The sequence below is a fragment of the Gadus macrocephalus genome, chromosome 7, assembly GCF_031168955.1.
Source record: "Gadus macrocephalus chromosome 7, ASM3116895v1".
In the NCBI taxonomy this organism is placed as follows: domain Eukaryota; kingdom Metazoa; phylum Chordata; class Actinopteri; order Gadiformes; family Gadidae; genus Gadus; species Gadus macrocephalus.
The window spans coordinates 3,280,326-3,295,426 of NC_082388.1; the positions used below are offsets into that span (position 1 = coordinate 3,280,326).

A 15,101-nucleotide genomic window follows, 5' to 3' on the forward strand; every position below is an offset into this window, starting at 1 on the left:
ATTATTTAGCGTGTAATGAGACAATCTATAGCCAAATTGTCGAAGATGCCCGAGAATCTCCGGAAATCTCAGCATGGGAAATCGGCGCATCAGACCCATGAACCGATAAAGAAAGACGTCATCTCAAGCGGCCCGTTTCTACTTAAAATTGTCTGTGATAACTAACAATATGACAGCTTTTGGCCGCCCGTTTCTACTTTCACCTTTGATTCTGAGAAATTGTGAAAATTCACGGATATATTAAATGCAGGTGCGCTGCTCTGTAGGCAAACCGCGAAGGAAAAAAGGGTAGCTGCTTCATCTGTTCTTTTAAGGATTGTATGTAGTGATGTTTATTTTATCTTGTTTTTGGCTATGTGAATGAAAGTTCGATGCCTCGCAAGTCCAGTGTCGCAAGCGGACGCTGCCATGACATCTAGAAATCATACCGTATGGGTTATCATTATTATATTATTGATGTGTAGGGGTTGATTATAACTCGCGAATAATATTGTTTATACCACGGTCTGGGGGAATACTCGTATTCTGATTGGCTGCAGGGCGTGCATTAACTCCTGATATAGGCCTACAGACACCTGCTAAGTAGTTCCAGTCAGTGTTTAGATTCTCTGCCCGAGCCCGACGCGGGCCGGGTCGGGTCGATATTTCCCACCACTATCTTCGGGCCGGGCCTTTGATCGAGCATTTTTATTTTTATATTATCATTGGTTTATTGGCCTAATCTGAGGAGAAATCTATGCCATAAACAGAAATATTATAGGCCTTTATTACACGGGTCTTCTCAATGCCGTGGAACGCTCCGTTCACTTGCATGGGTAGTAGTCCGGTGACTTGTCTACCCCAGCGTCTTCCGTTGCTAAGCGACGTCACCGTCTTTGCGGACAATTTATTTCTCTGCTGATCAACACTACGAATGACCAAAAGACTTGTATGCCCCCCCCCCCCCCCCTTAAATAAATACTATGGCAGAAGTATTATTATTATTCTCATTCAACTTGAACATGTGTTTTTACAGTAGCGTGGTGGAGGGATGACGTATGTTGGCCAACCCGGAAGTGAGCGTCGCCCCTGGAAAAAAAAAGCCAACGGGGTTTTCCATGGGATTTTGGATTATTGCAGTCAATTGTCTTGTTTTTGTCGTAAACTAGGGTCCGATGGTTAAAAAATAGACAGATATGCCAAGGTATCCTTAAAAGGCAGCTTGGATGTTTTTATTTTCTGCAGTTTAGACCTCTTCTATAACCTATTTTGAAAGCAAAACACCAAGCTCATTGATTTAACGAGGCAGGGTTATTTAAAACAATTTATTAAATAAATATCTGTGATAGGTCATTCCTTCTCCTGAGTTTGCTTCCTATTTATGTCTAGTGTACAGCCCTACTGTCCTCAAGCATTTAATTTTAATATTTAATTAATTCAATAGGCCTATTAAACCAATGCATTTCAAGCGGGAGATTTTTTTAGACTTCAGAAGGGCGGCGCAGTGCACGCCCTATATCGAACCCTTGTTCTATTTTCCACAGTTTAGACTTGGAATTAGTAAGTTTCTTTTGTAATCAACGTAACTCGTTTAACGTTTTTTATCACTGTCTGGTGGCTTGTAGGCCTATACTGCGCAGAACGAAATGTTTTATTATATATTTAGGATATTTTATATCTTGGGAGTGTTTCTCAGAATATAAAGAGGTGTATATATGTATATATATATATATATATATATATATATATATATATATATATATATATTTATATTGAATCGCATTCCACAGACAGAGCATTCCACAGCATTTAGAAGAGCCGTGTCCGAAGGCGTAGTGATAGTTCACGTGTGATAGGCTTTAGGCCTATACTAAAACTATATATAGCCTATATATACTACACGTAAACTTAAATTATACACGTCACATACATACATGTGATCTAACGAGAATTTATATCGATATAACGAGAAAGGATGCCATTATAACGCCAAGAAAATAAAGTCTATATGGGGTACTTATAATCCTATTATTATAACGAAATAATATAGGCCATATGTAATCATATAGCCATATTTGTTATTTATCCTTGTTGCCCTGGATACACTGCGTTGTCACCGCAATAGAGTGGCGAAGTCACGCCCCTTCCGGTAGTTGTTGTTTGTGGATTTAAATTATAATTTTTCATGCAAAGAAAACCAAAAAAAAAAATTACTTTCTCTCCATTGAAACTCATTCATATTTTTCGATCTCATAGGTCCCATGTGCCCTACCGGAAGGGGTGTGACTTCGTCACTCTATAGAGCTCGTAAGTCAGCCCCTTCCGGTGGTCCCCATGGGTCCTATGAGATCGAAAAATATGAATGGGTTTCAATGGAGATAAAGTAATTATTTTCTGGTCCCAGTCTTTATATGCCCTGGATTACACATATGTTGTTTGTGGATTTAAATGATAATTTTTCATGCCAAGAGTTTGACCGTTTATTGTGCAATTGTTCAGTTTAAGGCTGAAGAGAAAAATTATAATGGTTTTCACCTCTTTCGATGCCTTTATCTTCCCCTTGGAAAAAAGTGGTGAAGTGGAGCAGAGTGGTCGCCATGTCTGTGGCAGAGTGGTGGTGACGTATATCATTCACGTCGAGAGCAGCGAGGGGCTGTAGTTCAAAAAGCGACCTCACAAAAACCTAACATTATCAAACTTCCTCTCAATTTTCTTTTGTTTTCTTTGCATGAAAATTTTTAATTTAAGGTTTACAATCTCGTACCGTTTTGTGGAGCACCTAACAACATATGTGTAATCCAGCACATATAAAGACGGGGACCAGAAAATAATTACTTTCTCTCCATTGAAACCCATTCATATTTTTCAATCTCAGAGGTCCCATGAGGGGCCTACCGGAAGGGGCGGACTTACGAGCTCTATGACGCTGCTCTCGAGCGACATATAGCTAGGACTGCTAATCTTACAAGCATTCTCAAGATCGATTGTCGGCAGTTGATCTAGTCATTCTATCGCTGTAACTTTTCTCTCATGTTGCAATGGACAAGTTGTTTGACCTGGATCTCCGTGACCCCCGCACAGAAGGAAGACACCTTGCCATTGGGTTGATGCATGACCAATTCCTTGCTGAAGCCATGGTAACAACCTTTTGTACATTAACTGAACTTGAACTTGTACATGAAATGAATGTTTCACTACCTCAGAAACTCCGTCTAACAAGATGTTGGACTTAAACACACAGGAGGCTGCGGAGAATGTCAATCGGGCAAGATCTGGAGGGGATTCACCACGGAGCTCAACCAAACGGAGCGGACGCGGCAAGGCCAGAGGGAGACGTGAAGGCCGTGCGGGCCATACAGGCCGTGCAGACCGATGGAGTGGCCTAACTACAGGTTTGTTTACGTGCAAATTCAGATTAGTTTAATTTGGTGACAAACAATTACCCATGGCAATCAGGGATGGGTCAGAATTTTCTATTATTCGATTTTTCGTTCCCGAGGGTCAAAGTCGATTTGTAACATTTGGACCGTTAAAGGTAGGGTATGGGATTTGCGAAACGCCAGCAGATTTTGAAAATACACAACTCAAATGGTCCTACCCCCTCTCCTTCAACGCTGACTCTGACTCCACCCATTCCAAGTACAAGTACATGGGAGCGGGGGAGAGGGAGTGCAGTACGACCGTTTGATTGACGTACTTACTGTCAAATGCCACTTGGTGGTTCTGGAAATCATTGGCTGGAGTTTCTTGCAGCAGTGCAAGCACTTGAGTGTCTGCCGTAGAGATATATTAATCTGTCATGTACTGTTTAACAGGCATGGACACTGAGGTGTTGGCACTTCCTTCAGAGGATTCCTTGCCCTTACCCAGAGCACAGCAAAATCCTCAAGAGATTTTTGGTAAATATAATAATAATAATAATATAAAAAAAAAAATCCTGCTGAGCCTGAGAGAAGCGCAGCATCATCGTGGTCTGTTAGGCAGCAGAAAGCCTCCGACCGTTGGGAGGAAGCACGGCCATACCACCTCAGATGCCTTTTGGAATCTGAGGCTGTTGGCAAGCCATTGTGTTGCTTCTGCCACAAGCCTGCTGTTATAAGGTTGGATGTTCATCAATCAAATAATAGAATGTATCTATGTACATTAAAAAAAGTATATCATATAAATTGAGTGACTTGACAGTGTTTTGTCTGCTTAGGTGCAGAGAGTGCCTTCCGGAGCAGTGGTTTTGTGGGGCCTGCGACATGCATAACCACAGCAAACGGCCACTCCACAACAGGGACAGCGTGGTGGATGGCTTCTTTAAAGCCATTCCCCCATCCACATGTATCTCAAGAGGAGAGACTGGAATATATGCCACACATGAGCAAGGTAAGGTCTGACAAATCTACCTGTCTAGACTTCCTGATCCTTATCTTGTTTATTCAGTCTGCTGCCATATACAGAATGTTCACTTTTCTTTTTGACAGATCGCATTTTACCCACAATGCCAGCACAGCACTGCACCTGCCAGGTCCCTAGCTTCACAGTGGAAGCTTGATTACCATCAATGGTAGAAACCAGTTCTCTATTTAGACTTCTGTTAGTCTAATATACAATATGTGTCAATGATTATGACTAATGTTGTTTTGGTTAGGGCGTTATGATTTGCATTTGCCACGTTATGTGTGCCAAACATGCCTGCAGCAGTGGGCCCCTGATGTGAGAGACCTAGTCAGGAGTGGATATTGGCCAGCTTCTGCAAATGCTTCCACAATCTACACGGTGGACCTCCTCAACACCTTTCAGGAGCTGAAGTTGATCTCACCTGGATTCTCCAGGCAAGCCTTTGCAAAGCTGCTAGAACATCGCACACTGTGTGCAGGAAGAGTAAGTGACATCAGCAATACTATTTATTATGCTCACCAATATTTTCAGCAATTTTTTTCTTTTTTCTTTGACTATCTCAAAAATGTTTTTTCATATTCTGATATACTTTCTAGTCTGGACAGATCAACGGGGATGCCCTGCAGAGGAGCTTTCTTGAGTTTGCATACGCCTCCTTTGAGAAAGACCAGGGGCCTCATGTACTAAGGTTGCGTACGCACAAAAACGTGGTGTACGTCCTTTTCCACGCTTACGTTCAGATGTACAAAACGTGAAATGACCGTAAAAATGTGCGGTCCCCACGCCAGCTCCAGAGCTGTCGTACGCACGTTTCTACAGCTATTGTTCCTTTGGCGACACTTAGGTGACGCTGGGAAACTGGGAAAAAAGGTGAAAACAATGACTCATCAGAGTGATTTGCACATCAGAGACACACTAATGAACAATTAACACACCTTGCAATTATATGGGTGGCTATAAAAGCATGCGCAATGGATAAAGAAAATTGTTTTAAAAATGGCTGCGTTAGCGTTGTTAGAGGACATCGCAAATGGTCAAATCCGAAGGGCGCTGGAGACGCCGGGGCCGACGGAGCAATCCGTGCCCTCTCCTTGCTTGTCTATTCAAAAATAAAAAAATTAAGTTAATAAACACGAGTCAAATTCTTTAATATCCTGGCATCTTTACGCACGACTTATGTGTATTGCAAGCAGCCAATTGTATGACCAGTATAATTACAGCATTTATGACTTCAGCATATTTACCTTGGGGATGATCGGTGTCCCCTTGATGGGCTCCCACCACTCCGGTGAGAGCTGTGTCACCGATCAAAGCGGCCACTCTCAAATCGAAGGGGGAGAGTTCCCCCACTCCCGTCCCCCCACCTGTTGCGGTCACGCTTCGGCGTTGGGCAGAAACCCTCCGCTTCACCTCCACCTTGAGGTCTGACCACTTTTTTTTAATTTCAGAGTGTGTGCGCTGCTGAGACCCCACTGCATTGACGGCCTCGCAAACACGCTCCCACTCACTTCTCTTTTGTTTTGCATTTATCCCTGTTGACAGGGTTCCAAATAGCATATGCTTGCGCATTTCTACCTCGTGGAGCAAAATCTCGAGCTCAGACTCCGGTGATCGGATTAAGAGGTGAATCTCAGGTCCAGAGGCCTATTTAAATGAAATTGCATATTTAAATGAGGGCGTGGACAGGGAGGAGTTTGGCACCTCGGCATGTGCGCTCAATTCCACGTTGATCGAGATGTACAAAAGAAACGTGCTTGGATCCATGCGTTCGCACACTTTGATACATCTGAATTTATTTGTGCGTAAGACAGTTTCTGGGTTTTGGCGTACGCCAAGTTTCAGTATGAAATCCACGCAAGTCTTAGTACATGAGGCCCCAGCTCTGCTGTGATACCCCTTTCACCTGCCCTGCCTGCACACCTGAAATGGTAGCAGTGTCAGCAGATGGCAACAGGAAGCTTTATCGCTTTGGCCATACTGGAAGGTGCACTTTAAGTTCTCTTTGGTAATTGAGTCGTGACTGTAAGTGACAACAAGAGTAGGTAATGGATGTTATATATTTTTCCCCTAGATCTAATGACACTCCCTTTTTTGATGGGCTATTTCTAGCCAAAGACAGTGAGGTGTCTGATTTTGTCAACACAATACAGATGGCGGTGAATAATCTAAGTTTAAGCTAAGTTTAAACACTCAAATAGTTCTGTTACTAAAGGAATCATTGCATTTCCTGGACTTCTAGAAGTATTCCATACTCCCTACTCTTTTGTCGTGAATTACATTAACAATATGTGTATGCACTATATTCACAGATAAAGGGGAGAGGCACATGTGGAGACTCTCAATGGGCAGCAGCAAGGGAGACCTCTAGGCGGGCCTCTAAACTGGATGAGGAAGGCGTTGAGGTTGCGGTGTGTCGGCATGGCTTCCTTTTAAAAGCCCTTAACATGTACCGAGGAGAGATTTGTGCGTATCCTATGTATCTCCAAAAGGAGCTTCTCCCAAGCAAGGCACAGTTTTTTGCTATGGATGTGGCATGCAAATACTGGCCATGCCTACAAAAAGTTGCTTCAGTCATTCCAGCTCTCAAGAGCCTCACAGAAATGAAGCCCTTCCTGAGCATCATGCATGCAAGAGCTCATGCTACCAAGTGTGAGGTATGTCTGTTATCTGTTATTTTCAAATGAATATGCCATGTGTTACTATAGCAATGGACAGCTTTAAGCTGAATTCCTTTTCCATAATATTTGTCCACGTTTTCCAACTGCTTCATTGGCTCTAATGAACCCCAAATCCACCCATCCTTGCAACAGATAAAATGGAGTGGTCGGAATCAGAAGGGAGCAGGCACAACAGCCGGTGAGGAGGTGGAGCAAATAAACAGCTACCTCTCCCGTTGTGCCCTGACAACAAAGTACATGTCAAAAGCAGGTAAGTCACTTTGGTCTGAGTTTATGCTATCATCTAATATTGCTCATAGATTGCAGACCATAATGTAATTCTCCTTATACCAGCACGTGTGGACATGCTCACTGTGCATGCAATGGGTTGGAACCATCACAAAGCAGAGACGCTACACAAGGCCCTCTCCACAAGATATGTGAAGGTATGTTTCATATTCATGTATGTTTTTGTGCCAGTTGTTAGGCAGACTGAGTTCCTATTGTAATTATTGTAAATATTTAGACATCTAAAAGGGCAGAAGAAGAGGCAGAGAGGCTGTCACAACTGCAGAAGGACCTGCAGTGCTCAAATGCAATGGCTGTACAGTGGATTGCTGAAGTCAAGGAATGGGCAGAGAGCGGTGAGGACAGAACAATATACATGCCTTTTTCAGACATTTGTGTTCAAAAGGTAATCAAAATAATACACAATCAGTGAAGCATTAGTGCTGCAAAAATCTAGAAATCTCAGTTGCATTGTATAGAATACAGTACACTGAGCTTAATTTCACCCTAACGGATATCTACAGAGACCCCAGTAACGGGTCTGCACGTTCTCCAGCAGTCCATTGAGGGTCTCCATCTGGGTCTAAAGCAGCAGAAACAAACCCTCTACCGTCAGAATGGTATGTAGGCTTTTTCTTGAGTTATCCGGTATATCTAACAATGTATCTATATTGTTTTTAATATAACCTATACAAAGTTTATGTGTCTGCATATTAAGTTTCTCCTAAACAATCTAGACAGCAACAAGCTTAGCCATCGTCTCCGAAGAAAGTTGACGGCAGACAAAAAGCGCCTTCTCCAGGAGATTGAGAAATACAACAGTCTTGTTGCAGACCTCTCCAAAAGGATTGATGTGGCCTTGGTTGACCACTCTTTGGCTGGACAGAGCACTGGCGCAATATGGCCATGGGAGGACTATGGCAGTGGTATGCATTTTTCAATGCTTTTAAAGGCACCCAGTGCAACTTTCGAGGCTTAAAAATAAACAATAAAACGTCTTTTTTACACGTAGTAAGTTTCAATAACTCCATACCATTACATACCGACATTCAAGCAGCAAAGATGAGACGTCGTTGTGTGGTGAGAACTGATAGAAAATCGATAACAACAACAATGCCGCCATTTTCTTTATTTTTTGTTACCTACAATAAATAAAGCAGGCTTCCAGTCAATGGAAAAATGGCTTCTCCCCACCGGCGATTGTTGTTGTTTACGATTTTCTATCAGTTCTCAAGGTGGGTAGACACCTTGAGGTGGGTAGACTCTCTCTCTCTCTCTCTCTCTCTCTCTCTCTCTCTCTCTCTCTCTCTCTCTCTCTCTCTCTCTCTCGAGACGCTAGTTACGTTAATACTGTAGTTACGTTAACAGCACAGCCGGTAGATCCGACTGAAAATTTGGCAGATATAGAAGGCGATGACACCAATATAAGATTGGTCTCAATAAGCCAAACTTTGACACACAGATCACCCAATTAAACAAAACAAAATACTACCACACAACAGCCAAGAGTCAAAACACATCTCCAACTAATTTAACATGCTAATCAAGAAACAAGACAGCAGCAAGGAAGGGACATCATGCGGACAACACGCAAAACGTCACTAAAGTTTCCAAAAACAATATTGAAACTCACCAGGTTGAGATTTTCAAATGAGTACAATCCGCCGGTTTTTGTGATTGGAGGCAAAGATGTCGATGATGCGCTGAACATCCAAAGTCTTTGTCCTTTGTTTGTTGATGGACAGCAGCGCCAAGTTGCTGTTTCGGGTATCACCGCTGCTGTTCCGTAGATAGTTCTTAATCCGACGGAGGCAGGAGAAACTGTGTTTGCACGAAGCAGAGGTCACGGGCAGGGTCAGTGAAATACAGATGAGTCTGTATAAATCCACAAAAGCATCCCGGTAAGGTCGCATTAAAGCGAGAAATTCCAAAGTGTCATCCACTACATGTCCCTGTGCTTTCTTTCTTTCCAGCAGACGCTGAATTTGGTGTAGCTCTGCTGTCAGGTTTTCCTCAGTCACTCCATAGAACTGCGCCATGGGCTGCAGACATTTCTTGTCTAGGAAAGACGCATGTTTGGGGCTGAGTGCCGAGACTCCAGTTAAAACACCTCCGGCCTCGGTTGAGAAACGTCTTCTCATTTCACCCACAAGTCTGTCAATTACTGGGTAATACAAATGTGTGCGCTGCGCATCTGAAGTTGTAACAGGTGTGCGCTCAACTGGGGCCTCGACAACAAACTCCTGAAGAATTCGAGGAGGCTGTGTCCGTCTCTTTTCGCATGTCCCATCCTGGCTCACACCGGCTTTGGTGCACAGGTCCGCTGCTCTGTCCCGAATGTCAATCCACGACTCTTCTGCGCGTTTGTCTGACAATGTCGCTATGACTGACTCTGATAAGTCTATTGTGGACGAAAGCTCAAGAGTGGGAGATTGGAGCTGGTCAGACATGAATTTTGTGACCCGGAATAGCTCCTCGAAAAGCGTGAGACGCAGGACAAACTGTTCATCAACAAGTCCATTCACAGCCCTGGCCTCAGTTTTCCTCCGTGCATTAGGCTGAGACATGATATCCAGAAGTGTCGCCCGTATTGCAGGCAGTGACTTTCGGATTGCCACCAATGCCGCATATTGACATGCCCAGCGTGTGTCGGATAGGCTCTTCAGTTCAACGGGCTGTGTCACTGATTCAATCTCTCTCTGTTTCTTGATGAACAGATCATGGGCGACAGAGTTGGAGAAAAAGTTGTACAACATTTGTATAGTTTCAAAAAACTCTGCTGCCGCTTCAACATTGCGGACCACATCAACCAAAACGAGGTTTAACCTGTGCGCATGACAATGAATGTACAGTGCTTGTGGCACATCCTTTTTGAATTTCTGCTGAACGCCACTTTTGGAGCCCGACATAACTGCAGCGCCATCATAACACTGTCCGACACACATGTTTTTGTCAATATTACACTGTGAAAGAGTCTGTTGTATGCTTCTCAGGAGCGAGTCGGCGTCCAGGCCATCTGCATGCGCGAAGTGCAGGAATTCCTCACGCAAATTGTCTCCTTTTAAATACCGCACAACAATGGAAATCTGTTCATTTTTACGGATATCTTTGCTTTCGTCAACCATTAGGGCGAAATGTTCTGCTTCTCGGGTTTCTTCACTTATTTCGTTTCTGACCATGTCAGCCATAATCTCAAAAATCTCGTTTTGAATGTCTTTATGTGTGTATTTAGCATTTCTTGGATTATCCTTCAGTTTCTTTGCTACTGTCTGATCAAATTCACCAATTACGTTCAGCAGCTCCACAAAGTTGCCCTTATTTTCTGACTCTGCATCCTCTCGGTGACCTCGCTGAGCAATACTTTGGCATGCAGTATAACGTAGGGACATAACCACAGCCCTCATATACTCTCTGTTTTCCTTTACGATTTTTGAATGACCCGCATCTATCATGTTTCCTAATCTCGAGCCATCTGTCGTTGCCAGTTTAAATTCAGCCCATGCCTCCATGGCGAACTTGTGTGCCGCACTTGCGTTGTGTTTTTTAAGGGCTGCTGTTGCGTGTTTCCAGTTCTTGTATCCATTAGAAAAGGCCGGCTCTGAATGGAATCGGTGCCCACCACCACCCAAAAAATGTCGGCAGGCGAAGCAGAAAGTTGTGTCCATCTCAACTGAATATTCAAGCCAGCTGTATATGTCAAACCAGGTAGCATTGAAAGATCTCTGCTGGTTACCTATTAGCCTTGAAGGGTAATTTTTCCTGATGGGGCGCTGCGGTCCATCTCCAGGTCGTTTGCTAATGTCAGTGGTAGCATTAGCATCATGGCCAGTGTCCATGCCGGCAGTGGTTGGCTGTGGCTGACCATGCCAGCCCCTTTCCTCGTCCTCTTCCTCCTGCTGCTCCATCTCCTCTTCTTCTTGCTCATCTTTGTCTGGCCGAGCCTGGCACATGGGAGACGCGGGACCTGAGTGGTCGTCTTCCCCCGCAGGTGTCAACGGTGTGTCCGTAGTTTTATCCAAAACGCCCGCCACCGCCATCTGTTCTTCCGTCCGACGACGTTCAAAAACTAATTTATCCATGATAAATTTTGACCAGCTTACTAACGTTAACTTAATAATGTGACTGTAAGTCACTAACTCTAACTACTACAGCCAGGTAGCTTCTAACAAAGATGATTCAAATTTCAACCAAACTGTCTGTGTCGAGCATACACTAAAAGCGCGCCCACAGGAGTGACTGACAGGTTCCCCACTGATCTCAGGACAGCACAGTCCATGTTGATTAATAATAACGGCAGATGCTGGAGGCCGACTCTTAATGAACCCAGATCAGTGACAGTTGTCATTGCAGCTGCCTGAATGCCGTTACGACGTGGGGGCGCTGTTGGACTCCGCACTTTTCTTGGTTGTTTTATGGTAGGGCTAACGGTAGGGCTAACACAATTCTTGATTGGGCTATAGCCCAACCAAGCCCTACCCTGGCGCCGCTTCTGGCAAAGACAATGGTTTTATATCCATGCTTTAAACGGCATTCGGGCTGCTAGTTTCAGCGTCCATAGCAACCATCATAGGCTTAGCCACCATGTTTTTCTGTCGAGACAAAATACGTTTTCAGACAAACGTAATTGAGAATGCCGAATAGTTCTCTGGGAACGTAATTTTCATGAGACAGGGTTGTCCTTTAGGGCTTCGGCCTCCTAATTGATCATTGATCAAAACTCTGCCCAATCCTCACCTTCTCTGACTCAGAGAAACTCGTCCACGCCTTAATCCCCTCCAGGCTTGATTACTGTAACAGCCTTCTCATCGGTACACCCTATAACACCTATGGTTCTTAGATTATTATTATTTATTTTATTGTGTTATTGCCCTTCGTGTTTTGTTGTAGCACTTTGAGATTATTTTTATGAAAAGTGATTTACAAATAAAATGTATTATTATTATTGTAGTAGGCTATATTTGAATGCCCTTTCACATATATGAAACCTCTCCTGGAACCGTCACCTTATCGTGGTGGAGAGGTTTGCGTGTCCCTGTGAACCTGAGAGCTGTGTTGTCTGGAGCCTTGTGCTCCTGGTAGGGTCTCTCATGGCAGAGTGGTCTCAGGTGAGGGGCCAGACTAAGAATGGTTCATAAAACTCCAATGAATAACGGAAAAAGAGGAGATGTGACCCGGCCCGGAGGAAGCCCGGGGCCCCCGTCTGGAGCCAGGCCCAGACGGAGGGCTCGATGGCGAGCGCCTGGTGGCCGGGTTTGCCACGGAGCCCGGTCGGGCACAGCCCGAACAAACTACGTGGCACCCCCCCTCTCTTCATCCCATGGGCCCACCACCTGTGGGAAGACCCGTTGGGGTCGGGTGCGCAGCCACATGGGTGGCAGCGAAGGTCAGGGGTCTCGACGGACCAGACCCGGGCGGCAGAAGCTGGCTCTGGGGACGTGGAACGTCACCTCGCTGTGGGGAAAGGAACCGGAGCTTGTGAGGGAGGTGGAGCGCTATCAGTTAGATCTGGTGGGGCTTACCTCCACGCACAGTCTCAGCTCTGGTACCGTACTCCTGGATAAGGGTTGGACTCTATTCTTCTCCGGAGTTGCCAAGGGCGTGAGGCGCCGGGCGGGTGTGGGGATACTCATAAATCCCCGGCTAAGCGCCGCGGTGTTGGAGTTTACCCCGGTAGACGAGAGGGTCGCCTCCCTGCGCCTAAGGGTTGTAGGGGGGAAAACTCTGACTGTTGTTTGTGCGTATGCACCAAACAGCAGCTCAGAGTACTCGGCCTTCTTGGAGACCCTGAATGGAGTCCTGTATGGGGCTCCAGTAGGGGACTCCGTAGTTCTGCTGGGAGACTTCAACGCCCACGTGGGCAACGATGGAGACACCTGGAGAGGCGTGGTGGGGAGGAACGGCCTCCCTGATCTAAACCCGAGCGGTCGTTTGTTATTGGACTTCTGTGCTAGTCATGGATTATCCATAACAAACACCATGTTCGAACATAAGGGTGCTCATAAGTGTACCTGGTACCAGAGTACCCTAGGCCGAAGATCGATGATCGATTTCGTGATCGTGTCATCTGATCTGAGGCCGCATGTTTTGGACACTCGGGTAAAGAGAGGGGCGGAACTGTCAACCGACCACCATCTGGTTGTGAGTTGGATCAGGGAATGGGGGAAATTTCCGGATAGACCGGGTAAGCCCAAACGAGTAGTGCGGGTGAACTGGGAACGTCTGGAGGAGGCCCCCGTCCTAGGTATCTTCAACTCACACCTCCGGCGGAGCTTTTCTGGCATTCCTGTGGAGGTTGGGGGCATTGAGCCGGAGTGGGCGGTGTTCAAAGCCTCCATTGCTGAAGCTGCGGTGGCTAGCTGTGGCCTCAGGGTCTTAGGCTCCTCAAGGGGCGGTAACCCTCGGACACCGTGGTGGACTACGGTGGTCAGGGAAGCCGTCCGACTGAAGAAGGAGGCCTTCCGGGATATGATATCCTGGAGGACTCCTGACTCGGTTGCAGGGTACCGACAGGCTCGAAGGGCTGCAGCGGCTGCCGTGTCGGAGGCTAAGCAGCGGGTGTGGGAGAAGTTCGGAGAGGCCATGGAGAAGGACTTTCGGTCGGCACCAAAGTGTTTCTGGAAGACTATCCGGCACCTCAGGAGGGGGAAACGGGGAACCATCCAAGCTGTGTACAGTAAGGATGGGACTCTGTTGACCTCAACTGAGGAGGTCGTCGGACGTTGGAAGGAACACTTTGAGGAACTCCTGAATCCGAATAACACGCCCTCTATGTTGGAGGCAGAGCTCGAGGTTGATGGTGTTTCGTCGTCAATTTCCCTGGTGGAGGTCACTGAGGTAGTCAAACATCTCCGCAGTGGCAAAGCCCCAGGGATTGATGAGATCCAGCCAGAAATGCTAAAGGCTCTGGGTGTTGAGGGGCTGTCATGGTTGACACGCCTATTCAACATCGCGTGGGAGTCGGGTACAGTGCCAAAGGAGTGGCAAACCGGGGTGGTGGTTCCCCTGTTCAAAAAGGGGGACCAGAGAGTGTGTGCCAATTACCGGGGTATCACACTTCTCAGCCTCCCTGGTAAAGTCTACTCCAAGGTGCTGGAAAGGAGGGTTCGGCCGATCGTCGAACCTCAGATTGAAGAGGAACAATGCGGTTTTCGCCCCGGACGTGGAACTACGGACCAGCTCTTCACTCTCGCAAGGATCCTGGAGGGGGCCTGGGAGTATGCCCATCCGGTCTACATGTGTTTTGTGGATCTGGAGAAGGCGTATGACCGGGTCCCCCGGGAGAAACTGTGGGAGGTGCTGCGGGAGTATGGGGTAAGGGGGTCTATCCTCCGGGCCATCCAATCTTTGTACTCCCAAAGCGAGAGCTGTGTTCGTGTTCTCGGCAGCCAGTCAGTTTCGTTCTCAGTGGGTGCTGGTCTCCGCCAGGGCTGCGCCTTGTCACCAATCCTGTTTGTGATATACATGGACAGGATATCGAGGCGTAGTCGTGGTGGGGAGGGGTTGCAGTTCGGTGGTCTGAGGATCTCGTCACTGCTTTTTGCAGATGATGTGGTCCTCATTGGATCATCGGCCTGTGACCTTCAGCACTCACTGGATCGGCTGGCGGCCGAGTGTGAATCGGCTGGGATGAGGATCAGCACCGCTAAATCTGAGGCCATGACTCTTAGCAGGAAACCGGTGGATTGCTTACTCCGGGTAGGAAATGAGTCCTTAGCCCAAGTGAAGGAGTTCAAGTACCTCGGGGTCTTGTTCGCGAGTGAGGGTACTATGGAGCGTGAGATTGGCCGGAGA

The 15,101-nt window shown here is 46.2% G+C and overlaps 2 protein-coding genes and 2 long non-coding RNA genes across 5 annotated transcripts; 3 read left to right on the forward strand and 1 right to left on the reverse strand.

Moving 5' to 3' along the window:
• Positions 1–2,770: 2,770 nt before the first annotated feature.
• LOC132461099 (uncharacterized) lies at positions 2,771–3,878 on the forward strand. The gene is made up of 3 exons (XR_009526524.1): positions 2,771–3,116; positions 3,221–3,371; positions 3,795–3,878. It is a non-coding gene; the product is annotated as an uncharacterized LOC132461099 (long non-coding RNA).
• Positions 3,879–3,920: 42 nt separating this feature from the next.
• Positions 3,921–5,036, forward strand: LOC132461230 (uncharacterized). Its single transcript, XR_009526560.1, has 5 exons — positions 3,921–4,079; positions 4,178–4,350; positions 4,449–4,531; positions 4,616–4,848; positions 4,962–5,036. It is a non-coding gene; the product is annotated as an uncharacterized LOC132461230 (long non-coding RNA).
• Positions 5,037–6,246: 1,210 nt separating this feature from the next.
• LOC132461229 (uncharacterized) lies at positions 6,247–8,230 on the forward strand. Of its 2 annotated transcripts, XM_060056277.1 has the most exons (6): positions 6,247–6,349; positions 6,437–7,019; positions 7,176–7,293; positions 7,377–7,468; positions 7,549–7,666; positions 7,835–8,230. In XM_060056277.1, the coding sequence occupies exons 2-6, from the start codon at positions 6,810–6,812 to the stop codon at positions 7,936–7,938; spliced, it is 642 nt and encodes a 213-aa protein (XP_059912260.1). In that variant the 5' UTR covers positions 6,247–6,349; positions 6,437–6,809; the 3' UTR covers positions 7,939–8,230. The 2 variants fall into 2 exon arrangements, with proteins under 2 accessions (XP_059912260.1, XP_059912261.1); XM_060056278.1 differs by having other exon boundaries at positions 6,247–7,019.
• Positions 8,231–8,766: 536 nt separating this feature from the next.
• Positions 8,767–11,805, reverse strand: LOC132461118 (zinc finger MYM-type protein 1-like). Its single transcript, XM_060056163.1, has one exon. The coding sequence runs from the start codon at positions 11,387–11,389 to the stop codon at positions 8,957–8,959; it is 2,433 nt and encodes an 810-aa protein (XP_059912146.1). The 5' UTR covers positions 11,390–11,805; the 3' UTR covers positions 8,767–8,956.
• Between the last annotated feature and the right edge of the window lie 3,296 nt (positions 11,806–15,101).

Coding starts and splice junctions, on each gene's coding strand:
- LOC132461229 (XM_060056278.1), top strand. CDS start 6,810: ATGTACCGAGGAGAGATTTGTGCGTATCCTATGTATCTCCAAAAGGAG. Junction 7,020..7,175: donor CTCATGCTACCAAGTGTGAG/GTATGTCTGTTA, acceptor TCCTTGCAACAG/ATAAAATGGAGTGGTCGGAA. Junction 7,294..7,376: donor AAAGTACATGTCAAAAGCAG/GTAAGTCACTTT, acceptor TCCTTATACCAG/CACGTGTGGACATGCTCACT.
- LOC132461118 (XM_060056163.1), bottom strand. CDS start 11,389: ATGGATAAATTAGTTTTTGAACGTCGTCGGACGGAAGAACAGATGGCG.